At 40.7% G+C, this 27,230-nt stretch overlaps 1 protein-coding gene across 1 annotated transcript in view; it reads right to left on the bottom strand.

The window, feature by feature from the left end:
• cntn3a.1 (contactin 3a, tandem duplicate 1) overlaps positions 1-27,230 on the bottom strand; it is a 116,129-nt gene that overhangs the window by 68,653 nt on the left and 20,246 nt on the right. Inside the window, exons 2-4 of the mRNA XM_034088025.1 lie at positions 22,943-23,086; positions 8,443-8,575; positions 4,627-4,802 (exon numbers count right to left, since the gene is read on the bottom strand). Of these exons, the coding sequence (XP_033943916.1) occupies positions 4,627-4,802; positions 8,443-8,575; positions 22,943-22,997 (364 nt within the window). The 5' untranslated portion in view covers positions 22,998-23,086. The remainder of the gene's footprint in view (positions 1-4,626; positions 4,803-8,442; positions 8,576-22,942; positions 23,087-27,230) is intronic.

Genomic DNA, 27,230 nt, shown 5'->3' with positions numbered 1-27,230 from the left:
AAACACTCTCATATTACATGTGCATTAATAAATAAAATACTTGTTTACTGTCAGTTTATCGGCTGCAGAGTTAAAGAGTATTCTGAGCTTTAAATAAAATAAAGGACTTCATTCACAAATAAAATGGTTTGCAAACAAATGACTATGCAACAACCACTCATATCCACTCGAGTGGAACAGCTCATGAGAGGCACCTGCTCTTAACAAGCATTTATGTATGTGTGGCTGGTCAAGCGAGCACAACGTTTGGTTAGAAACAGTGAATTAAATCAAATATTTTACCATCACTACAATGAAATATCGCACCAGAAGTTTCCTGCCATGCCCTTTCCATCAGAAGATGCTGTGAACAACAAAAAGGGCCAGATTTGACTCTAAAATCAGGTTTACATATTAGAAAATATCAGAGTTGCTTAACTCACACAGAGTGAATCTCTCCCGATCAATATTCCTTTGGAGTATGGTGGGGCGTAAATGAGCTAGACACAGTAAAAGCCAACAATGCCTGACAACCCAAGCTGTTCTGCGCCCCGTGGATCATCTTATCAAGCCCATCACGGCTCCGCATCGCCATGTGCTTCTCCATGGCAGGGTTCAGGCTATTTTGAGTGCTTTCAGATCCATGAAATTGGATGTGAATTTACATTTTTGTGCTAGCTACATCAATGTGACACATTGTAATGAATCGGAGGCGATTGGAGAGAAGCAAAATTGCCCCATTCTGCTGGAGTGTGAGCTCGAGGGCAATTTGTGATATGGTTACATTTGTCACATAACCATTTGGACAAAAGGCATAAAGAGTTTTAAAAACGTTCCAAAGTGAGCTTTTTTTTAAGCTCTCTAGCTTTGGCATAATTTCCTTCAATTATGGGTTATTCTGTATTTCTCATGAGAGCCGACCAGTCAAAGAGGCTTTGGGTAGATTTCACCAAAAAGAACATTATTAGGATATTTGAGCTTTGACAGAAAATGTGGTATTAATGCAAGTAGTAAAGTGAACCAAATGGTGGCTTTAGATTAAATATACCAGGTTAATAGAATGCATCAATCAATAACCAAGGTTGTTGGGACAAATGTTACACTTGACCAGTACGAAAACTCTCTTTAATATTTAAACTTTTTTGAATGGCAGGCTAACTAACATTGCTTTAAGGATTAAATATAAGGAAACTATAAAAAAATCTGACAAAAGTGCCAAACACATCAGATTTCAAAGAGGCATTTACTTTTTCTTTCCAAACCAAAGTAGTTGGAAAGTGGAAACAGCCAAGGCCGTCTGTGAGTTAGTCACCTCCCATCCATCTGCAGTAAATGGGAAGAGCCTTGGATCCAATTTAAATGAGATGACATTCACTGATTTTCCATCTTCACCTGCTAATGCCATCTTTCTATAAAGCCTTTTTTACAGAACCACTTACTTTGCCTGAATCATTAAAAAAGGTAGAAACGCATTTTAATACATTTCAAATTCATGAGACAAAATAAAAACAATTGATAAAAAGGTAAAGTATGGGGCGGTTATGCTTTAGCCAAGGACATGTCAGATTTCTTCTCCCACTGTTGTGCTCTCTACACACTTTACTGAATCAAATTATAGTTGCACTCAAAACCAACAACAGTTCTTAAGCTACTGTAGTTCCCAATCCCTTCCGACCACTGCACTTATTTGGTCGACTAATGTCTCTCTGTCAAGCCACCAACTGAATTTATGTTTGAGGTTTTTTTCAACAATGGCTGGTGTCTTTTAAATGTGCTCTGGAAATCTCTTTGTGTACCTTGCATGAAATATGCTGTATAAAGGGTAGGATTAAAATATTATCAAACGTAAAAACATGTATTGGTCAATGGCAATACTGTAGCAGGAAAATGGGCAACACCAAAAAATGTTTCACATGGAATGTTGACTAATGACCCATCTAGATAATTAATGATTTTAACATCAACCATTCTCCATAAAACACATAAAATGACCACCTCTTTAAAAACAGGCAAAGTTTACAATCTGCTACACTTGATTCATTGTCACTGTGGATACTCCTGATTTATGGAAATTGCACAGACTTCTCACATCCCAAAGTTTGTTCTGCTCTAAAATGTCTACTTTCTCATAAAACACAGTAGAAAGGAAATGGATGACAAATGGTACAATTGTAAACTTAATCCCTGTCTACTTGAATATTTAAAATCAAATCAAAAAAAGCTGCAATCAACAAGTTGTCATATGTGGTAACCATAAGGGTGAAACATAAATGAATACTGGTATACGGTTGAAAACAATTATCCCTCATTGTTGTCTTCCAGGCTTCCCTCACTCGCTCTCCGGTTCTCAGAGAAGCACCATGCAGTGAACCCCCAACAGTGAGTGACACCTGACATTTGATCAGTGATAAACATCAAAGGGGCCTAATTCTTACAGAGCGATACCGCTTGTGTCTCCTGACAATTACAACGCTGTTGTGAAGGACTGCATTCAGAAAAAATCCGCTGCCATCTTTTCTTAAAAGAGAATTTGAAACGCAGATTGAGCACTTAGCATCACAGTGCTGATGGAAAATGTTATTGTCCCTTCCTCTGATGCTCTCAAGCTCAAAACAGGCTACATTTTCACCCGAGGCAAGAGCAATGAATAAAGAGTATGGAGCTGATGGAAATGAGAGCAAGAAAAAAATGGAGATCTAAATATTGCAAAGTAATTATACAGATAAGGTAGTAGAGCTGGTAAGAATTATGTGCAATTACAGAACCGAATATGATCATCAGCAGCAAGATACAAGGGAGACACATCCTGCATTGCTTTCATAAATACCGCTATTTCACCCTTCGTTAAACACTGTGTTACTCGTGGCTCTACAGTATAAGCAGCACAGCATTTATGCTGTAGCATGTTCCTTTCAGGACAGGCATCCCTTTACACTTTGCCGGCATTGCAGGCCTTCCAATTGGTTGTATAATGTTGCATCTTGCATCAGTGAAAATCCTTACGCCTACACCAAAAATATCCCTTGGTTATCGAAGCAGATTGAGTTTCCTAATCTCCAACTAGATTATTCCTTCCAGCACTCTCAGCATGCGAGCAGAACCTTTTAAATATTTAAGTCTGCATTGTCAACAGGATCAAGAACCTTTATACTTTTAGAGGTTTAAACCCCTAGCAGATGGTAACAGAGACTGTTATATCATCCATCCAGAGGATTACAAATGTGGGCTATCTTTACTCTCATGTCAAATTCATGTGTTCAATGGACATTCAATGTTACAGGACATCATTAGGTGATGCAGAACTTCCACATTGTTTTGTTCACCATACTGTATGTACAGTATAAGGACTTCAATGAATTATTCCCAGAATATATTACAGAAGAGTACAATGGTTGATATTGAGCATGCTGTTATTATGGTATATTTGGTTTTTGAAGCACTTTATACAATTGCATATTTTGTAGATCATGTTTTTCCTTCTTTAATGGCCTTTACCTTGTTCTTTTTCTCACAGTTAGTACAGCACAGAGAACGACGCAAGTCCCTTGGTGTTTGAAAGAGCATATTGAGCTACTCTGAGTCAGAGTCTGTTACAAATGACACGACACTGACTCTCATAACAGGCTGCTCCTCCATGAATTATTCCCTTGACCTAAGGCCCCTTCAATCATAGAGAACACTTAATTAAGTTAAACCACAAGCAATAAATAAGACGGATGACACATCAGCACCGATGCTTGTCCTCATCTGTTGACAAAAGCAGCAGGACCCAGGTCAGACCCAGGCAATGGATGAGACCAATCACAATGACATCAGGCCTCCAAAATGGATAGGAAATACGAATATGATCAACAGCCTGCTGGCAGCCCAGGGCACCGATTTGCACTACGTGCTGAAGATGTAATGCTGCTTTGTGACAATGAAGCACCAAATTGTGGCTAGATGGATGCTCTCCATGCCAAGGATCATCTCTGTGTCAATGGCAGAGAAACAGACATCATAATTCAATCTAGCTGCACCATCTGTTCCCAGAAATCAGGGCTGTCATTTGATATGAGCTGCCCATCAAGAGTGGAGGCCTCAAGTTCACCTTGCGATCACATGTGCCTCAGACTGTGGTCTTATAAAACGTGATGGATGAAGCCTATAAAGCATCAACTATACAGGGTCTGTCAAGGCCAACCACACAATCATCACAGGGGTGTGAGATGTTGAGCAGAGTTAACAGCAGCACTGGAGCTTTAATCAATCATTAAAGGATAAAAAACACAGCGTGACAGGAACATGGCCTGTTCATTTGCATTTTCTCATAATTAACTTTAACGCTATCAGACTACTGTAAGAGTCTCTTGTCGTTGCTGGAGAAGATCAGGTCTGACAACAAACTATTTCCAGAGAATCCTACAGGGTCATTATATTTTCAGTGAACCAGAACGTCAGATGTTTAATGAAACGTTCCCTTTCCAAGGCAAACAAAAGCAGCAGTGAACTCAAAGGAACCCAAGTTGAATTGAGGTGAACTAAACTCAACTCGGAAGGAAAACTAATAATGAGAAGAACACAAATTGCTTAAGACAATAATACAAAGCTAGTATTACAAATGATTTAGAAATGACACATTGCTTGGTAAATATAATATAGACTTACAGGCAATGTGTAGACTGGCCTCTCTGCTGACGATGGTGCCCAAGGAGTTTGATGCCAGGCACTGATAGATGCCGATATCCTCCTCTTTGTTCAGTTGGCTGATGTGTAGGTTTCCTCCCATGAGAGAGTAGCGTGACCCCAGTCTGGGCATGATGAAAGAGTCGTTGAGCTTCCACCTGAGAATGTAAGATTCACAACAATAGATCCTTAACAACAGAACGTAAAGATGCCCAGTAACATGTCATACGCATTGTAAATGTCAAAAAGAGAGTACCCAGTCATCTAAACTGTAAACAAACTGCCATTTTCTGTATAGAGCAGACATAAATAACACAGTTTGATGTGTGTTTTTGAAAAACTGAAATGAATATAACTGAAAGGAAAAGCAATCAGAAACACTCATTTTACAAGAGGGTTTATTTCTATTCAGTTTTTCTCTCATACATCTCCTTCTTGCAAATCAAATGGTTTTCATTTCTGTGACATTTTCTTTTTTGCCAATTTGTCCATCAATGACAACCACATGAAGGAGGCCCTTTCACAGTGGATCAAAATTCTCCCATCAAATCATAGTGATCATCAGAAGGGAGGGACAAGCACTAAGGGCCAGATGCATACAACGCTATGTTTATTCAAGAATACAACTGTGTGTAGACAGGAATTTGCATATGCCTTATTTTCGTCAGATGAATAAAGCCGCAATGTGTATGTTTTTGATTATTTGTTGTAATTGTTGATCTTTGTGGAACTGGGTGCAACTGGACAAGCCTAATTTCCACATCAAACAGTTAGCCATAAATGGATGTAGAAACACAGTTGAACCACTCATTATCCCTTTGAATGAGAAATTATCATCCAACATGGCGTACCAGTAGTTCTATGTAAATACAGTTTTTAGAAGTTCTTTAAACTTAAGCTGGTTATACACACTCCTTTAAGGAAAGCCTAACTTGGTGCATAGGTTGTGTGTGTGTATTGTGAGGGGGATTGCACAGTAGATAGAGACGCATGTATGTGTGTGACGGTTTGAAGTGAACACTGTAGCTGTGAACAGTATCTGCTCGCAACCAGCTAATTGAATTTAAGGGAGTTTCAGGCCTTTCAGTTGGACGCGCAATTATAATTTTTAGTGACAAGCGGCTCTCAGCGTTTTTGACAAAGTATGCATGAGGTGTGCATATCCTCAATTCTCCGTCTTATTTGATCATTTCTAGTTTGGAGTGAGAAAGTGTGAACATTGTTAATTAATCGGGGCCCAGGAGTGCTGAAACAGAATGGCCACATGTAAAGTGCAGGATAATATTGCTTTTCTGATTAAACTGCTTCAATATTATGGGTCCAGCAAGTGTGTGTGTGTGTGTGTGTGTGTGTGTGTGTGTGTGTGTGTGTGTGTGTGTGTGTGTGTGTGTGTGTGTGTGTGTGTGTGTGTGTGTGTGTGTGTGTGTGTGTGTGTGTGTGTGTGTGTGTGTGTGTGTGTGTGTGTGTGTGTGTGTGTGTGTGTGTGTGTGTGTGTGTGTGTGTGTGTGTGTGTGTGTGTGTGTGTGTGTGTGTGTGTGTGTGTGTGTGTGTGTGTGAAGAAGAGAGAGAAACCAGCAATGTCCAAATACCAGATATCAGCATTTAACTTTGCAAGATCTACAGTGTATGTGTGGTTTGATTTAGAAGACTTATGGTGTTTACTTTGCATAATTAAGGCTTATGGTCTAAGAAAACCTGCTCAGTTGATGATGGAAGTTCAAACAAATGCAGCATGATCATAATGTCATACATTTTAATATAGACTACAAGGCTTTGTTTCTATTCACTGTGAACAGCAAATGTAAAACACATGAAAAAATAAAAATAAATGTCATTCAGAAACTTTTTCTATTCAGATACATTGCATCAAGGTTGTCTATATAATTCCGAGGCGAAGGTAGTGTTCAAATAGCACTTTCATTCTCAAATCAAATCACATTCAAACGGAATGAAAATGAGAAAAAGTAAGAGAGTAAACAAAGACTAACATGAAAAGTGACATGCAACTCTCAATAAATGGCTTTTCATCGAGGAAATAATACACAATTAAGTTCAATGTTAGCTCCTCAGACTTGATTAGGTTTTCAAAGCTCTCTAAGAAAATAGCAGCTTGAGGTTTCTATTTCTGACTTTCTTCCTCCTTTTTTAGTGGTAAGGATTTATACAAAGACAGCGGGTTGCTGGGTTGAAGAAGGGAGAGACATATGCAGTGGAGCGGTGCTCAACAGCAGATTGCATGATTAGATTGATTTACTGATTTGGTGTTGTAGCTGAAACTAGTCCAAGAGCTCCAGATGAGACAAATCAAGGAGCCATGGTGAAAACTTGAAGTGGGGGCTTTATGCCGTAGCAGTCATCGGGTAGTCTCAGACACATTTATTTGCCCTTGACGACCCTGAAATAGACCTGTTTTTATACTCAGAGCCACTCAGCATATGGGTTATTGTGCTGGAACAAGTTGCATGTGGTTTAAAAGAAGGAAATTACCAAGGCAGTGACGCTAATATGATGCATGCTGACTGAACTACAGTAACAACACAGCAATGTCCATCTGAATATCAGGCCCATTATTAAAAAGGGATGAAAGCTTGTGATCTGAAAATCACTTCTTAATGTGGTACTGTATATCAACTGCCGCAGTTGGTGGCACTAGCTGTAATTAAATAGCTCATTAAAGCAACATTTGATTTGATATGGAGCCGGGCACGCTCTCAGAACTTGATTTCAGAAAGTGCAAAGAAACTTGCCCATTTGACCTCATTAAATGATCATTTTAAAAAGAAGGACTATCCAGAGTGCGAGGAATAGCGACTGATAGCTTAAAAAATATGCAGCTGATCCAAGTGATACGATCTTGTACATTCATTTCAATTAGTGCCCATTAGGCATAACACCAAGGATCTTCAAGCTACATTACCGGCCGCATATGCTGATGTTATGAGGGATCGTTTCAACCTATTACACATTAAATGCTTGGCTTCGCAATTTGCATTTAATTACGATGACAGGAGTACAACAGCTATGTGGCCTCGTTTGATAGATTATGAATTAATAGCTTATTGCACTTTAAAGAGAATCATTGTTTGTCATTTGTTTTCATTTGTTATAATTTTGGAGGCAGAGAACTTTGGCATTCATTTATTTCTAACACACTTGGTGCTCAACCTCTCACAGCCAGTGTACTGAACAAGGACAATGACAGCAGCAGGTATCCCACACATTAGTCCATCCTGTGAGTTGAGTAATGTTTATCACTGAATGATAACGTCCAAATTAGATTTCTGGTGCTAATGTCTATGCTACGGTGGGCAATGATGCTGTACATATCCTGTAACTGAAGCAGAGATAAGGATGGATATCTTCTGTCACATTATTTCTGGTACACTATATAAACTACGCATGTTTCTCGTCTCCACTTGATCTCTGTCATGAGAGCAGAAGAGTTTTGATGCATGATACTATTGGGTCAATTGATCTTTCAAATGGTTAGTGTTACGGATGACAGGAAGCTCTCAAAGTGAATTATAAAGTGGATCAATGTCAACCAGCCAATGCAAATATGCAATTGACCAACAACAGAGGCCAATTAATTCATCATTCTCATATTAACACTGACAGTGACGCCAAGTGCTGCAGGCCGTGAGCAGCAGTGAGCCATAAGGTCCACAAATCCTCAGCTCGCACAGGGCGATAAATCCAGTCTCTATTTGTTATTAGTACAAATGTTGCCCTTGAAAGCATAAAGAAAGTTCTGCATTGTAAACATTTTGTGCATAGAACCATGCCAGGAGGTTTTACCTGTAGAAGGGTGGTGGGTGTCCCTGGGCCTCACAGCTGAACACCACTTCTCTGCGATTCTCGCCAGGTTGAAGCGGGAATACCACACTGCCAGGTTGTTTGGTGAACACAGGCCGCAGCAGGACTCCGTTTCCTGGGAGGAGAACCAAAAGAAATAGATCAGCTTTGATGTCCTGGTAGAACACGAGTGTTTACAGAGGCAGGAAGCAAGTGGAGAATCAGTACTGCACAAGAGAAGGTTACATCACTATAGCATCTCTGCTTAGTATGGATCTGTGGTCCATGTGAGCAGAACCCATGAGCATGTCAGTCGTTTGTCAGAAAAAAAGGCATAATCGGTTGGTGACCTTCATAAAAACTTTACCGCAAAAATGTGAATGTGAAGACATGTCAAAGGTACTCTGCAACGCCACAGTGCTTCAGTGCAATTGCATCTTAACACATTACAACACTTTCCCAGGGGACGTGATTCAATAAGAATTCAACAAATGTTGAGAGTAATATAGTCTCACTTTAAATTGATCCATCATTTGAGCCTTTAAAATTGTGCCCTTTATGACTCAGAGGGAAGAAAGCCAACACATTTAGTTTATTGAAGGAAAAATACGGGGCAAAAGAGTTGTTGTAATTCCTGAATAAAAAAAAGCTACACTTATTCTTGTGTTCTTTGTCTTTATTATAAATGTCATACATATATATATATAATGACATATATATATATACACATATATACATATATATACTTATATATATACACATATATATATATATACATACATATTAATAGTCAGGATGAAAGGTTGCCATTATACAAACACTGGTGAAGCTTGAAAATATTGTTAAATAACACTTTTAAACAATTGTATTGCATATATGTACTGTGTTTTCACGGGTTATTATTATCACAATTGTTCTGCAGGGAAGACAAATATTTAATAATGAATTACATTTCTGGAGGGATAAGATAGCATTGGTGAAAAAAACGAAAACAGAAACAACAAAGTCAGCATCATTGTTAGTGTGACATCCATTTCCTAGTTAATCACAAAGCTACAAAAGTAAATGCATGTTGTGCTGGCAAAGTCTACAGTAAGAGTGACCCATGGGGAAGTCAACATTTCCCAGGAATAAACATTTCTTTCTGTGACTGAAGGGAATTAATTTGGATATGTCAGAATACACTTGCATTCTGTAATGATGCAGAAGGGGGAAGATTATGTAGGTAGGGTAACTCATTTGTATGAGAGGAAGGTATCCCTTTCAAGTTTGTGGCGCCGTGGGAGAACAGGTTTATCCTCAAGACTCAAAATAACTGTCTGAGAGGGTGGGGATGCTTGACAAGGGACCTTGTACGCTGATTGTTCTTCTCCACAAGGATAAACCTCTCAGAACGTTACAGAGAATAAAAGGCTGCCTAATTATAATCTCTGTTAGATGAAGAGTGTACCTCGAAGCAGCGTTGACAGAAGATTGATTACCAGAAGACACCGCATGTACAGTCCATACTCAAACACACATCCTCACACTTGTTGTACACAAACTGGGAAGGATGACAAAGCCTGTGGTAAACATGAGATGAATCACTGTGCCTTATTAAATTGATAAATGATTCCAGTTATCAAGTCAAAAACATTTGCGTTCAGCATCGTTTTGAAGAATGCTCAAATTGGGCCAATTCAGCTGGCAGCCCCTACAACATAATCCAGCTTTTTAGTTATTAATAACTACTTTAACTCGCAGAATTTCAAGTCAGAACTCAAAGCCAAATCAAGAGATGTTTTATTTCATCTGGTAATAATTCATTGAATTGAATACAAACAGAACAGTATTGTTGGGCTTGTTCCAACACATAAGTTTGTTCCCCTACCTGAATAATACCTCAGCCCAAAGGTGATATTGCATGCAGCGCAATCTAGTGTTTGGGAATCCTGTTGCACAGTATTCATTAATGATGTACAGCCAGGTTTAGGGATTAACTGAATACACAACATGGCTTTAAGTAATTAGGAAAAAGGTATTCCATCAGAGGATAACAATTTAAGAATGTAGAATGATATACTACAATGCTTATGCGCACATAACAACACTGCATGATATAAGTCTCACACAATCGCCTCTAATGATAGTAGAAACACATATGTCTGGATGTAGAGCAGAATAGTGGGAAATCACATTTCAGGGCAAGTTATTGCAAAGCAGGATTTTATGAGAAATGTCCAGTCCATAAAGGTTATTCTTATTATCCTATTATTCTTTGAGTCATTACATGATGACAGCACTTTCACAGCTGGAAGGCATAACTCGCTCAGTACCAGGATGATGTTCCCATTTTACAAAGTTAATTGTAAAATGACAGCATTATTATGTTCTCTTCTCTTACAGATTTAGTATTTAGGTCATCCAGAAACAGGATTTCATCAAGTTGTGTAACTAGTTAGTTATTAATAATTCATTTTTGATTGTATCGGAATGCATACAAGTCTAAAGACTGTGAAATAGTTGATTCATTGTCAAAGCAGTTTTGTGTTCTAACAAATGAATGCAGAAATGCGCTGCTGTGGCTCTTCCTCAAGTTATTTTCATGACCAGCTGATTAAGACTGTGGTAAAACGTTTTTTTGGAGCGCAGTGAGTGTTTCATGGTGCTTATTTAATGTGTTGGACCCTGCACTTATCACTGGCACCCTGCTGCTGCCACACTTAAAGCACAAACAACGGCTCAACAGAACAACTGGTATTATCTCTGCTGCACCCACAAGTAAACAAACTAATCGTGCTGAACCATGTCTGTGAGAACATTTTTGCATAACCTTGGTGTTTATTGCACTCTTAATCAATCCAAAAGTGTGCTGCCAACCTTACTCAATATTCAATTAATACGAGACTAATCAACACAGATATTTGTTTGCCGCCCTGGGTTATCTAGTTTATGGCGGCAATGAACTGACCCGATCTTGGCAGCACCATGGAAACAGTTATTCTAATGGTGAATGAGTGCCAGAATAATAATAAGGTATTTTGGCTCTGGGGGCTGTGCCTGGGGGCTCAGTTCAACCTGATGCAAACTCTCTGAAACTCTTTTTTTGCATTCATGAAATGAATGTAAGATACGGTAGGAAAAAGCAGAATCTTTTTCATAACCTTGGTGTTTATTGCACTCTTAATCAATCCAAAAGTGTGCTGCCAACCTTACTCAATATTCAATTAATACGAGACTAATCAACACAGATATTTGTTTGCCGCCCTGGGTTATCTAGTTTATGGCGGCAATGAACTGACCCGATCTTGGCAGCACCATGGAAACAGTTATTCTAATGGTGAATGAGTGCCAGAATAATAATAAGGTATTTTGGCTCTGGGGGCTGTGCCTGGGGGCTCAGTTCAACCTGATGCAAACTCTCTGAAACTCTTTTTTTGCATTCATGAAATGAATGTAAGATACGGTAGGAAAAAGCAGAATCTTTTTCAGACTTTCTGGTAATCAAACACAGGAATTTGACACACTACAGCAGACTTAGAGATACAAGCTGAACACACAGAGCTGTTTTGTCGAGAAAAAAACATATTAGTGGCAGTGATCAGAATCAGAATAAGAATATGGTTATTAGTCCCACAGAAGGGAAATGTACATTGTTACAGCAAAAGGAAAGTGGCCAAATATTGATAAGGGGCATGCATGAAAATACTAAAGATAAAAATTTATTCAAACCTTGATTTAACCAGACTGGATGTATACTGGAAATACTTCTGCCAAAAGTTTAAAATGTTTTAAAATGTTAAAATCACATTGTTGATAGATTGTGTACTGCTTAAGGGAACTAAGAAAGTCAAGGGACATGTTTAAACCTGTGTGTCAGAATCTGATTGCAGGTCCAACTCTGAGCACCCCAGAGCAAGGAAAGCAAAATCCTGAACAAGCTCTCTATCAGAGGAGTGCACTGATCCAGAATCCTAACAGGAAGTTGACTGCACAATGCTGCAGGACCGAGATGGAGGTCATTATGAAAGGGGTCTTTAAAAATAAAATGGGTCGCCTGCACTCATATCTGTCACCTGCTGCCAGATGGTGATATGTGCAGCTGTTTTCGGAGGCTCCTCACACAACACAAGACTCAGCAGCGAAGCACAAGTGGAAGGCAGAGGGAGCTGTTTAGGAGACTGAAATAAAAACTAATCTCAAATTCAATAGTAGCTGACAGCAAATGAATTCCTCCAGCTTACCTCAGCATGAATAAACAGGCACATGGGGAGTTAGCTGTGGGGGAGGTATCGGTCGTTTGTGAGGTCCCAAATCCATTCGTTTCAGCTCAGGGTTTTATGCATCAAATAAATAAAAAAGCCAATCTTGCTTTTTAAAGCATCTTTCCCCTCTGTCCAGGCCGATAAGGCAAACATTTAAGGTTTCTCATTCAGGGGCAGCAAATGTTACCCCGGAGCAGAAGTAAGGTTTGGCTTGTTTGGAGCAAAGTATGGAGTCGATCAAATCTGTTTTAAATATTATATCTGTGAAACTTGTTTTCCAAGGTTCCATCAATATTTTAACATTCACAGTAAAATACACCAGTAAAAATAATTTAAACTGCTGGAATATTGAGAGGAGATGGATACCGTGTGGTGATTCCAGTACTAATATAAGGGAAATAAAGAAATAAAGAAAATAAAGAAATAAAGAAACAAAATAACTAAATAAACAAAAATAAACAAAATAAAGAAACACAGTACAAATAAATAGCATTACATATAAACAAATATGATCCAGCATTATTTATTGCTAGGACTATACGGTGCTGTTCTGCAGAATATTGTTTATGAAGTTAATTACATTTTTAGCAACACAGTAGGTAGTAAGAAGAAGGTGGCCCACACGTTACCAACCAATATCCAACCATGTCACACGATTCTCAAGCTAATCAAAGCAAATGCATCTATAATTCAATAACATCCCTTGTATCCAGGGTACCCAATGCCATGTTCGCTGCAGACACACATAATTGATTATGTCCAGTCCCATATGTGGGAATGGCAAATTGCACCTATTTCTTGTTGTTGTTTCCTCTGTTAAATGTCTACATAAACCCAGCAATGCATTGCTTCTAAGAATTTTTCATCTAATTGCAGTAATATTGCAACTATTACCTCCTCAAGAAATGTTACAGTAGGTGATTTGTCACTTACCAACTGCTATGCACTAATGGAAACATTTATCATGGTTTGAAACATATTTCCAACTCAGTCCCGTACATGCTTGATTTGACCATTAGTCCTCACCTTTGGAAAATGCAGTGTAAATTCAATGTAAGTATCTCAGAGATACAGACATTTCATAAATAAATATCAGCCAAAATCTCTCACTCTCTATCTCAGTTAGTGTATATGTGAGAGAATAGTGTGAGGCTGAAATTAAATGTTTCATTTTTTTAATCTGGTGATAAAAGCATAATTACAGTCCTGTCTCCGCTTACATCGAAGATAATACAAGTGAAATGTTGACATTATTTCGTTGTGATCTTCACAGACCAGTAACTTAATAAGAGCAGCTCACAGCAGTGCTCCAGGCTAATAGATGTATCGCGACAGAAATACATACTACTGTTGAATTGATAGTGATGTATTTACAAAAAGTAATAAACAGTACAGATTCATTATTACTGAGCTATAATTAATGCCACAGAAACACATTTAAAGTGGGTGATTTTTCATTCCTGTATGCAGTGAAAGGAAATACTGCCAGCTATGGGAGTAAGACACTCTGGGGAATATTCCACATCTTCACATATACAGAACTTCAAAGATGCAATAAAATCCTTGCTTAAGGATTCCTAAAAGGCTTTGCCATGTTTTGATGAATCAATGAGGTAAGTCAATATTTGAAACTCCAGTCGTCTCTGGGAGGCACACAGGGGGAATACAGAGCAAAGTAAAAGTAGTTCTAGGAGATTATAATGCTGGCGAGAAGCAGCGCTTCATTTCCACTGGCTAAGATATAAACCTGCTCCAAATGAACAGTGGCGTGGTAAAACTCTATTTCTTGTCTTGTCAGTTGTATTAAGGGTGACCACTGTCTGTGTCATATTAAAGGATGATTTGACATCTATTTGAGTCAGTCCTGAAACTATACTTGCATAACCATATGTAAATGTATGCAGTTTTCAGGTCTCTGTAAAAGAGTGGAGCAGGAATGAGTCCTGAAACCCAGAAATTACTTAGAAATCCCGGTTCCCTTGTCTCGAAGTCAAATGAATTTCAACAAGTGTGTGTTTAGAAGCCTGAAATAAGTTCAAACCGGAGAGACGTGATGTAAGAATTACATATTTATTGTTTACACGTCATATGAATGAAATGATTGCCATGATAATACAACAGGGGAATGTAATGGTGTTTGGCGATTAGGCCCCGGTTTGCAGGATAATCATTCAGGAGGGAAAGCACCGCTCCGATGAAATCCCCGGGGTCTAGACACTGGTGGTGGTGCTGAGTAGGTGAGACCGGTCTGAAGAAGGAAGGTTTAGCTTTGTCCTGGAGGAGACTGGAGGCGAGAGGGGTGGAGGCGGGTTGCGGTCATCTGCAAATGACAACTGACAGGGAGGAAGAGCAGGCATTTAAGGAATTTAGCATGTGCAGCTATTGGCTGCTGAAGGGTGACGCCCTCATATTTAATGAGGGGGGAAGGGAGCCATCGAGTGACGTGTAAGTGACTCGTGTTAGGTCTTCCTTATTGAACTTGCGCTAAGCTTAATTTCAAACCGGAGAGACGTGATGTAAGAATTACATATTTATTGTTTACACGTCATATGAATGAAATGATTGCCATGATAATACAACAGGGGAATGTTATGGTGTTTGGCGATTAGGCCCCGGTTTGCAGGATAATCATTCAGGAGGGAAAGCACCGCTCCGATGAAATCCCCAAAACCAGTGAAGTATGAAATACTGAGATGAACTGAGTTGCTTACCTTGTGGGGTGACTGGTGATCTGGGAAGGAAAGATAATAGATTAACACATATATGAGCGACACATATATGAGTGCCGGAATCACTGCCGGAGCTTACGGGTCATGCTGAGACTCTGACTGCCGAAATCAGTGCCGGTCTTACCTGAAAACGACCTGCGGGTCGCATGCCTGGCCCGCAGGGCTTGACTACGCCGAGGAGCGAGCGGTTTCGTTTTGTAACGGTGGCCCAACGTCCACGACACCGAAGTGTACGGTAGCCCGAAGCTACGACACCGAAGTGTACGGTGGCCTTCCACCACGCCTGACTTCGCAGGCTATATATATATATATATATATATTAGTGCTGTCAAAATTATCGCGTTAACGGCGGTAATTACTTTTTTGAATTAATTGCGTTAAAATATTTAACGCATTTAACGCATGTGCAAAATGGCCCGCCCCATACGTGCCACTAGTGGCAGCGCCAGGGTATGGCTGGGGTAGGCTACACCCATACCAAGAAATGGCTTAGCCCCACCATGAAAAATGATGTTAAAGTAAGCAAAATAAAGTCTGCCAACTCACGCGGAGTAAATTGCCCAGACAGCAGTTAGTAAGATTGATTTCAGTAGCCACGGTTTTGAAAACTTTTGTCACGTAGTGATCGTGTTAATGTCGGTCTGTACAACGGACTTGTGCCAAAACTACGCCAACCGGCTGCGGAGGGAGACTCCCCCCCTTCACTGGAGAACTGCGCAAAAACAGCTGATCACAACGTTCACACTCTGTGGTCACAAAGTACTCCACTAGCCGCCGCCGCCGCCGCGGACAGGAATGCAGTTTGAATATCAGGTACCTTTGTGAGACATGTATACTTGTGAATGTGTTTATGAGCTACCACCAGTTAAATGCATAGATACCATAGTCAGGGTCTGAGAGATCTTTGGGAAGCCAGTACGGCGCTGATGTCCGGGCGAATGTAGGTTGTGAAGGCGGAGGAGGACCACCGTCCTAGTTGTTGTAGGGATGAGGTAGAGAGACCTTGATTAGCAGCAGAGGTGGCTGCACCTATCCTGAAGGAATGTCCCGGGTATGATATAGGTGATAGGCCGGATTTAATGAGAACTTGCTTGAGGTAGAAATTGACAGGGACCATGACCCTGCGAACCACTCTCCCTGGAAGAAACCCCCGAAACCCACGGATGGGGCGGCATCCGTGAAGAACCTCATTGAGTCAGAGGAACGCACGAGGTCATCGTAAAAGAAAGTAACTCCGTTCCAGTGGGCGAGCAGGAGGGACCAGAAACGTAGGTCTGAGCGGCAGCCTTCGTCTAAGAAAACGCAGTCATGGAGTCGACCGCTGATGCTGCGGGAGATGAACGAGCGCCCCTGGGGGATGACGTGCATGGCGAAGTTGAGGTGTCCGAGAAGGGAGAGCAACTGTTGTTTTGTGATAACTTGTTGCTCGCAGTATGACTTGGTGATGTGCCGGATGCGCTGCAATTTGTTGGAGGGGAGAGACGCCTTCATGTCTATGGAGTCGAGGATGATGCCTAAGAACTCTAAGCGTGTGTCGGGACCTAACATTTTCTCTTTGGAGAGAGGGACACCTAACTCCTGAAGCAGTGTTTAAGCTTGGCCAGTGAGATCCCTGAGCTGTCCTGTGGCGGGTCTATGGGGAGGAGTCGTCCAGTAGGTGAAGGACGGAGGGGATTCTGACGATGTTCAGCGGGATTCAGCAGGATCCAGCAGAGTGCTTCCGAGAAGGAATTGAAGATGCAGGGGCTGCTTCTGCAAAAATAGAGTTTGGACTCCCACTTAATACCGAACGAATTCCACTGAGACGGATGAATGGGGATGATTTTGAAGGCATCGGTAATGTCCGCTTTGGAGAGCCGAGCTCCGTGCCCTGTGAACTTGATCATCTTTATTGCATTATCCACTGAGGCATGGTGAAGGGAGAACTGATCTGGAGGGATGATGCTATTGACGCTGCCGAATGGCCAGAGCGGGGAGCGGACAGATCGAAAATCAGCCTTTTATTTACGTGTGGCTTATTCCGATGGGATTTGAACGGAACACTGAGAAGGGGGAGGAGCTAAAAGGGCCGATTATATATCCTTTGAGAAGTTCTTTGTCGATGAGCTGGGAAACTATGTTGGGTTCTTTAGCGGCTGACTGTAAGTTTCTTGCTACGAAAGTCACTGTGGGAGATGGGAGGACCCCTACCCTGAAGCTTTGGGAGAGCCCTGACAGGAGATAGTCAACAAACACGGAATCTGGGTGAGTAGATAGCGCAGCTGCTAGCTGAGGGATGATAATGGGAGTGGAGGGGTGATATTCCAATTTTTTAATTTTTTCTTCCTCCAGGAGGTTTCTGGCGCAGAGCTACTGTGACGGCCCGTCCACACGGTGGCGCGCGTTAAAGCTTCCAACGCTTCTGCCCATTCACTTTGAATAGGGTGACGTCACTTTTAGCAGAACTGTATTTTGGGAAGCGACGTGGAGCGTTGCTGGCGTTGCTCGCTTCAAAAGTTGAGCAATGTTCAATTTTTTGGCGCCTCGGCAGAAGCGTCAGCCAATGAAATCCCGTTTATGCAAATCTGCCAGTACAAGCGCTAGCCAGTCAAACCGCGTGTATGCTGGGAGAGACTACGCAGGTCATTACCTCATATTCCAAAAAATGGAGGGAAAATTCATTATAGCGGTAGTGAATCACCCGGTGCTGAATGATCGGTCTCTGTTCATCTACCGGGATACAAACTAGAGGAGCGAGGCATGGAGGGAGGTGGCAGAGACAGTGGGTGAAACTGGTAGGTTTTCACCTGTTGGAGATTATTTTATTTTTTTTCCAGTTTACTTCGTTTTAACATTGCTATTGCTTTGTATGTCGGGGGCAAGAGACTCATGTGATTGGTTGTTGGTCACGTTGCTCGCACACAAAAAATGAATGTACTTTAGGGTGGGCCTGTAAAAATATATAGGGTGGGCCAGATTTTTCTTCTGCGCATCAGAAGCTAACAACAGTCCCCGCCGGTACCGGTGGCAGATTACTTTTAGAATACTTCCAAGTTTCTTTCTTCTCTTTCCTCTTCTTTCTTCTTTTCTTTCCTTCTTCTTCTTCTTTCTTTTCTTTCCTTCTTCTTTTTTCTTTGGAATACTTTCTTTTCCATAACAGATGGGTATGTTTTGGTGAACGGGAGACACATATTTTACTGTTTTATCAAGAGCACAACACAACATCTTAGTGTCATTCTGGACAGCTCTCATCTGCACCACACATAAAACTCACCCATACTGCATTCTTGTACCGTCTTAAAACCTTTCCTTGGAATATGTTATGCATTGTAAGGTGTCCTTGGGTGCTTTGAAAGGCGCCCCTAAATAGAATGAATTATCATTATTATTTATTATCTGAAACGATGTAATAACTTTTTTCCAGTCACTTGCCCTATGCATTCAGCAGGCCATTCACTTTGATTTGATCCCGTTATAAATGTCATCATTTCGACAATAAATAAATGCTACATAAACGTTATCTTCCACGTTTTATCTAACTATCTCCGTTCAATATATTTTGAAAGAGAACTCTCTCTCTCTCATGTGCGTGCGGGGGCGGGGCCTCACAGACACGCTGCATCTCTCGCTCACAGACACGCTGCAGCGCTGTGCAGTGTGCACACGGTTCTGCCGGTAATCAATATTACTTTTGTGAGGAAACCTCTCAACCAATAATTCCAATAAGTATTCACTTCAGGTTTACGAAAGTAACTGACTCAGATTACTCGTTTTTCAAATGTAACGCCCGCTGAATATACTTGATTTTTTGTATTTCTGATTACGTAACGCCGTTACATCTATTCCGTTACGAGCCGACCCTGTGTGGGTGAGTGCAAACATTTTCGTTAACACTAGTACCTGACCTGAGTGCCACGGAAGTTGAAGCTCCTGTGACGGAGTCTTCCAGGGCCTGGAGGCGAGCATCGATAGCTATCATGGAGCTAGCCAGGGATTGCAGGGAGCCGGCCACGCTACTCTCCATGAGGGGTGTGTTAGTGACGCTCCCGGACTGGCGAGCCTGGGAAGGGGTGGATTTTGGAGGTGGACGGGATCCTGGAGGGCTCGACTTCCTGCCCTTTTTTTTTTTTTTACCTCCGCGGCTGCGGCCGCGTCCTCGCCCTGCTCTCTGGGGAGCTGACTGGAGCTGCTGCCCTGGACTGGGGAGCTGTGCTGGAGACCTGATCCGAGAGCTCTCGGAGCTGCGAGAGAGTGAGGCCTGGAGCTGTGGGGATGCCCTGCTGCAGGAGCCGGGCGATGAGGAAGTCTGCCTCTGGCCGCTGTGGGGAGCCGAACCGGGCTCGAAGATTTCCATACCAGGTTCGTGATCTGAATTGTCCGAGTTGGACATCTTGAGCTAGTTTTTCTTGTGCTTTTTTATTTTTTTTTCTCACGAGGAGGAGTATTGTAGTACTTCTACTGTTTGCGGTCATCTGCAAATGACAACTGACAGGGAGGAAGAGCAGGCATTTAAGGAATTTAGCATGTGCAGCTATTGGCTACTGAAGGGTGACGCCCTCATATTTAATGAGGGGGGAAGGGAGCCATCGAGTGACGTGTTAGGTCTTCCTTATTGAACTTGCGCTAAGCTTCATTTCTGTAGATAACACATGCTTAAAAGATGTTCACACTTTGTTCTACGACATTAAATACGTCAGTCATCGATGCTTCTGTGTGTCATAAAAACGGTGGTTGCTAACTAGTGTCGAAATAAGCCACTAAACGTCATCACACCGACACAAGTTCTCCTTTAGCTTAGTGTTGGTTTGGTGATTTAGCTTTAGCTTGGTGATGCACAGCCATGTAATTTATTGTGGGGATTATCTAGCTGAACAAAACGAATTACAAATGTCTGTTGCCACAGAGTTCCAACCAAAGTCTAAGTTACTGTTAGGCGAACAAAGACATAAAGGGAATTTGGAATTAAAATGACCAAGACTTTAAGGTATACAGTGCATCCGGAAAGTATTCATACTCCTTAACTTTTTTCTTTCTTTCTCATAATTTTGTTATGTTACAGCCTTATTTCTAAATGGATTAAATTCATTTTTGTTCTCAATACCCCATAATGACAAAGCGAAAACGTATTTAAAGAATTTGTTTGCAAACGTGTTAAAAATAATTAAATTAAATATCACATGTACATAAGTATTCACCCTTTGCTTTGACACTGAACATTGAGCCATGTGCATCCCACTTCCACTGATCATACATTTTTAAGTAAACCAACAAATACAGAATGTTCTAAATAAAATAAATAAAGAGCGTCTCTTGTATGTAGACAACAGCTTTGAGCAGCTCCTCTTCACAACATCAAACACAAAGACAGGGAGCCAAAATGCATTACTTCTCTGAAACTGTTGACACCCATTTAACTAACCATGAAACATATTAATTCTGAATTTTGCTGAAAGCAAAAGACATCTGATTGCTGGTTAAAGCCATAACAGCAATCTAACTTGATTTGTAAACAATTCTGTTTCCAATTCTGCTAAATTGTAGCTCTTTAGTTGTAACAACAGATGTTAGTTTGATTGCTGCTGCCAATTATTTTTAGGAAGACGCATGTAAATGAATTGAGCTTGTCGTAAAATGTTTTAAATCTATATTTGCATCAAATGAATTATGTTTTTAGCAAGTGGTTCTATAGCAAGAGCACAGAAGGTGCATATTTTAGATGTTCTTTTACCAAATCGCTGTATGACATCTCTCTGATATATTTGAATGTTTTTGTTGAATAATGTAGTGAGTTAATTTAACAGATATTGTTCGATTGTTCTCCAATCCTTATAGACTTTATCTGTCAGAATAAATTGAGTTTTCTTGATTACACCTTTGTGACCGTGATCTACCAACATGGTTCTGACTGTATGAATAAAACCACTTCTGTGAGATAGGAACTGTTGATCTGATGCTGGAAGTGGCTTTCTGCGAGGAGGTTTGCTGTGTGTGTGTGTGTGTGTGTGTGTGTGTGTGGGAGCATAAGCCCTAACTCAATGCCTCTTCTTTGCTCCCTTGCTCTAACTTCCTAACTCATTCACACACACATGCCGTACACGCCCCGCTCTCTGGCCGTTCAGACCCCCCGTGGGAGGAATAGTGTAGAGCTGGTTAACTCTCGATGAACTCACTATGGGAATGACTTCCCCTTGACCCCACTGCTCTCCCACACAGCCAATGCCTACTGTTTACCAAAAAAATGTCCAAGTCTGGATAAATAAACTAGCCAGGAGCACCTATCTAGCTCCCTCACACTGTGCTTCTCTACCCAGTATTTCAAGCCTGCATACTAAAATGCTTATCAAGTCCTACTCAGAACAGAGGCTTTGGAGGTCTATCGTTATATTGCGCCATACTTGTCTTGCAAGCAGAGCATATGTAATGTAACCCCTTACTGAATATTAATGCTGGGTTACTCCGTGGCTTTGACTGTGCGCCTCGAGAGTGAGGCAAGGGCTGTGCAACACAAGTGTTTGCACTCTGCTCCTTTGTTAAGCACTAATTTGTTTTAAATAAATAACCCTGAATGTGGTTTCTGCACCTCAGGATTGCAGGAGTACAGTTTATGGCTGTGCGGCGCAGACTTTAATGCTCTCCTGTTGTCTGATCACAAATCTGTTAGGTTTGTGGCAGGATTTCCACCGATTTCTAAGACATTTGCTCGTCTGTATATTTAACAGAATGCTTAAGTAGGACATAATATGTGATTCAGACATGTGGTGTAGATCCTTAATCCCATAGTGAATCACAGTTCCCAGAGGAAAGCCTCATTAGACAACCACTGATGTGTATTGGATTTAGTGATAAGTGGTGCTAATTGCCATGTAGGCAAATGTAGGTGCCGACGTGATGTTGTCGTACACACACACGCACATGCTTGCACGCACACACTCTAATTCTTTTTGGTCCAGCTGTGAGGAGGGGCTGCTGATTTGGAGCAAGGCAACATGAAAGATGATTAATTATTCAAGAAACTGTGCTCATGCGACAAAACCCTTATTCATCTTGTTCTCAGCTTCAGACTCTGACATTCAAAAGAGAACTGGCATTTGACCCTGAACATTTTGTAAGGGAGGAAAATTAGGTCTCTCATTAAAAGCAAGATCAATGACAAGATATCGGCACGACTGCCAGCGCAATCTCGATTAGGGTAACAATTGAGGGGCTCTTTAGAATGAATGACTGCACATTCAACCACTAACAACGGGACCGTCTCTCAGAGATAGAAGACTGGCTTATTCTTCTTTCAACATAATTCACTGGCAGGAAAAAAGAGATATAGCTGCTAAGCACAACTGAAAGAATGTTGATTGGCTGTCTTGAGCTGACAATAAGGTTAACATTTCCTACTGTTTGTACAACTGTATTAAAGCTTTAGGAGCTCTATACCATAACACCTTTACTTTCCCAAATTGTAATGCCATCTGTTCTTTATGCCAAGAAATCTATAAAAAACAATCCATAACCCCTTTGCTAACAACTTGAAAAGTAAAGTATGCTTGGGAGCCTTACCTGCCATACACTCCACCAATGACAGCAGAAGTAGAAGTTTCCATGGCAACTCCATTTTAATAGTCTCAGGTCAATACAAGCTCACATCAAATCACAGGTGTGTAGATTCCTGGCTTTGTCCTTTTCGGCACTTTCCCGGTGTTTCTGTCAAATGAAAAGAGAATAAGGGGGGAAGCCATTAGAAAGCAACAGGAGGAGGGGGTCAATGTTTGTAATATACAAAACAAAAGCAAGGTAAACAAATAAAATATGTATTATCTGATAACATTCAATCTTTGCAAACACTTTTCAGGTCACATTGGGATAGAGCCGTTTCTTGATCTCACAGATATAGATTATACCCAGACTGTGTTCAGAAAAGGAGTTGTACAAGCACTTATAAACACTTGTGTGGTAGCGTTTGCTTAAGTGTGCTTAACATTGCATAATAGGCGTCCTGTCTTCGAGAGAAGCATAAAGGGATTGCTTGTTCTCAAACCTGCTGAGACAAAACAAAAAGCAAGCTGGTGGTCAGACACTTCCCTAACATGTGATAAAGAACTGTCCTGGCTCCTCCAGTTCGTCTGAGCAGGAGGGATTATGTATTTCTGACAAAAATATATGAGTGTACGCAGGGCAAAACAATGTAGGTCCCCCGAGAGAATCACACAATTGATTTTTCTCAAGGACTTAACCGTAATTCATCCCTGCTAAGACTCAAATGAAGTCCCCCCAAAAAAGGTTGTGAAATGATAATGAGACAAATTCCTCCCGTCACTGATAAACAATGATGTTTTATTTGTAACACCCCCTATACTTTGATAGCTATGATCCTTTATGATAAAGCAGCATATACATGTGTGCGTGTGAAAGGCTGGTTATGGAGTGAAGGAGGAAGAAGAGAGGAAATTAGCCATCGTCTCTGCTCAGACTGTCTCCCTCCCTGGTACATTTAACTGACTGATGGCAGAGTCAGCAGACTGAAATTAATGAGGAAAAAATTAATAGCAACATACAGTTTAGTATATCAAAAGGCCTGTGCCAAAAAGCAGAGACAACAGAAAGATTACACTTTCAGAGATTCCCAGTTATCTGCAGGCCTCTTATCTTCACACCACTGAAAGGCATGACAGAGCTGATCAGCTGTGTCTCAGTCGCCTACACTTCTCTTCCTTCTGCGTATACTAAACCATTAAAAGGTAACACTGTTCCCCTATACATATCATTATGGAGATTGGGTTTAGAGTGTCATCCTAGCTCCAACTTATCTTGCAGTTATTAGGATGCAAATGTCATGAGTAAATGTTGGCTTTTAATAATAAAACAGAGAGACTTAAAATCCTTTCTTGAGCTCCTGGATATGGAGTGGTCCTCCTTTGAGGAAATAATTGTGAGAGATGCGCTGAATAAATTACTCTGCGCAATGTTGTTTAAATGAAAAACAGGAGCCTAGAAACTGAGCAAAACAATTTATTCCAACTTCACATTATGCCATGTTATTTGGAAAAGTTGCTTGGAAAACAGTTGCTGCAATTTGACAAAACAGCAGCAAAAGCGAACATGACCCGGACGTGTGAACACACCACATTCAAAAAAGCAAGTATCTGTTGGACTCTAACAGCACTCTCTTGATCTCTACAGGAGACATCAGACGGCAGGTTAGTGGGGGATAAAGGACCGCCTTTTGATCCAAAGACGCTCAGCCCTGAGATGGTGGCTAGAGGAGCCGGGAGTGTCCATGGCAGTATTTGACTTCCTCTTCATTAAAATGAATTACCCTTGTGACCTTAAGTGGTAGTGACAAGACCAATGACTTACTTTCATCCTAAATTGATTCTCTCATTTGTTTACGGCCTGAGATGAAAGTTAATGATAGGGAAGGCTTTCAAACTTCGCCTTTCAAGTTTCACCCTCCTTCATATCTACGGAAATTAAAGCCAGTGGTTGAAAATTGTAATATGATCAAGGACGGAATGACGTGATGTCATAGCCTAAACATTTCCTGACCCAATTTGTAACTCAACTGCATTTAAATGTAATACAACAGTGATGTGATACATTTGGCGAATTCAGCCTCTCGTTTCACAAATGCAGATGAGCTGGAGAATAACACACAACATATCAATCCGATAAATGACACACATATACAAATTATATTTATTTGGGGTAATGATTTAACTGTAGTGTGTGATGGGCGGCATTATCTCTGTTGAGCACCTCATATTCCTCCCCAGGAAACTGACATTTCAGCTTAAGTACTTTGTCAATTTTTGAAAGAATATAAATTGTATCTACCAAATTCAAATGCTCCGACATTGGTTTACAGAAAGAGGGCCAAACCGCCGGTGATAGATTTTGGAAGATCAAAACATTTGAATTAGAAGCAAGTCACTGTGATGAGCAGAGATCTGCTAAATGTCAGGTGCAGCTCAGAGATCTTGCCTCTGACTTCATCATCTGTGGGTAATATTTCCCGTAACAGTTGTGCAAAAGACTCAAATGTCAAGTTACCATAATAACTGTCATTCCTGATGATTTGTAGGCTATTTTTAAGACATCAACATTACAGCACATTTTCCTTTGAGGATTATTGAGTAACATTTTAACACATTTATCAATCAGTCAAAATGCCAATACTTCACTCGTTCAGGCCTGTCAAATGTTTTGATTTGCTGCTTGTTCCGTTTCATTTCATTGTAATTGGATATCTTTTGATTTTGGACTATTGGCCTGACAAAGGCAAATAAACCTGACCTTAGGCAACCCGTGCTTCAGGAAAAGTTGATATGCATTAACTATTATTTATATCAACTATCTATCAATCGATCAGTTCCTCGTAGCCTGCACTATGAGAGGGCAGTCAGGGTGAATTCCCTAGTGTACTGGGACTTTAGCTAATGACATGAAATCAAAGCCATGTACTAGAACAGAATAAAGCTTGGATATACATCTGAACACATCTTTTTGTTTGACTGTTGAGGAAATGCAGCTGCTTTGAGGCGAGCCTCAGAATTGAGGAGACAAAGCACTTCACCAAATGCCAGTGTTGTCAAAGTGACACGTCTTTTCCTCTTCTTCCCAGACAGCAGCAGCTGGAGTTGATAAACCACAGATTGTAGTTCAGTCAGCCATAGTAACTGACAGTGATGTCAGCTGATTCAACCCTCTCCACTACACCCGATTTCTCCGCTGCCATCAATTTTTCAAGTCTCAAAAATGTATTAATAGAGGGGTACTCGAGGTCCCTTTGGTTGAAGAGTCCAGATGAAGATAAAACTCACGATAAATTGCATGAGCGCTGCACACACACCCACACACCCCCAGGCTCTGAATCATGAATGAGGCGAGACTCTTACACTCTGCAGGATGGAGACAAGACCGGGAAAAATGGCATACAATGCTGCATCTTTAATCACCTGAGCTGTGACTGCACTTGATCTGCAGACACCGGCTCGATCAGTGTTTTCCTGCATGTGAGGTTCATTCCACGGCTCTGAGTGCCTCACGTCATTTAAAATTCATGTTCTGCTGGTGCCCGAGTTGAGACTCGTAGTAGAGAACAAGAAATGTCTTCCTCGTCCTCAGCACTTTAATTCACTGCGCACGTCTTTTTATTTCATTATAGTGTACAGTAATCGATGCCATTTCATTTATATTGTAATATCACAGTACCACAGTACACTCACTACACTCCCCCCTCCCTCCCTCCACCCGCAAATACAATATAACTTAAACAACAGAGCCATGAAAATAAACATAAAACGAAAACAAATAAAAATAAAAATAAACCCACATCAAAGTAAAACAAACAAATAATTATACAATTAATTATACAAAATACCGACAATAGTGCACCATTCCATCACTGGTCATATCTCAGATATATTTTCCAAATAAGAAAACAGTGGCAACCACAGAGCTTGAAAGATATGTCCACGATTATATTTTTCCAATGTCATTTTCTCCAGAGGTAAAAAATGTGTTTCTGATCAATGAAAAGTTTAAATGTTGGAGGATGTTCATTCTTCCAGAGTAAAAGTATACATTTCTTGGCAAAATATGTTATTGTGATTAGTATTCTGTAATGTTTGGGGTTCCGTTTAAAGTTTGGCATGTCATTTAACAGAAAAAAACATGGATTTTGGCTCATTTCGATGCCTAAAACGGCTTTTGTGAGCGCATGAATCGAATCCCAGAAATGTTTCAAGAGATCACAGGCCCAAAACAGATGCATAAATGTTCCTTCTTTTACTTTACATCTCGGACATTTTGGAGAGTTTTCTTTGGAAATGTTATGCATCTTTATGGG

Source organism: Pseudochaenichthys georgianus, chromosome 7 (assembly GCF_902827115.2).
Source record: "Pseudochaenichthys georgianus chromosome 7, fPseGeo1.2, whole genome shotgun sequence".
In the NCBI taxonomy this organism is placed as follows: domain Eukaryota; kingdom Metazoa; phylum Chordata; class Actinopteri; order Perciformes; family Channichthyidae; genus Pseudochaenichthys; species Pseudochaenichthys georgianus.
The sequence above is the reverse complement of the archived record's forward strand: the minus strand, read 5'-3'. Positions and strand labels throughout refer to the sequence as shown.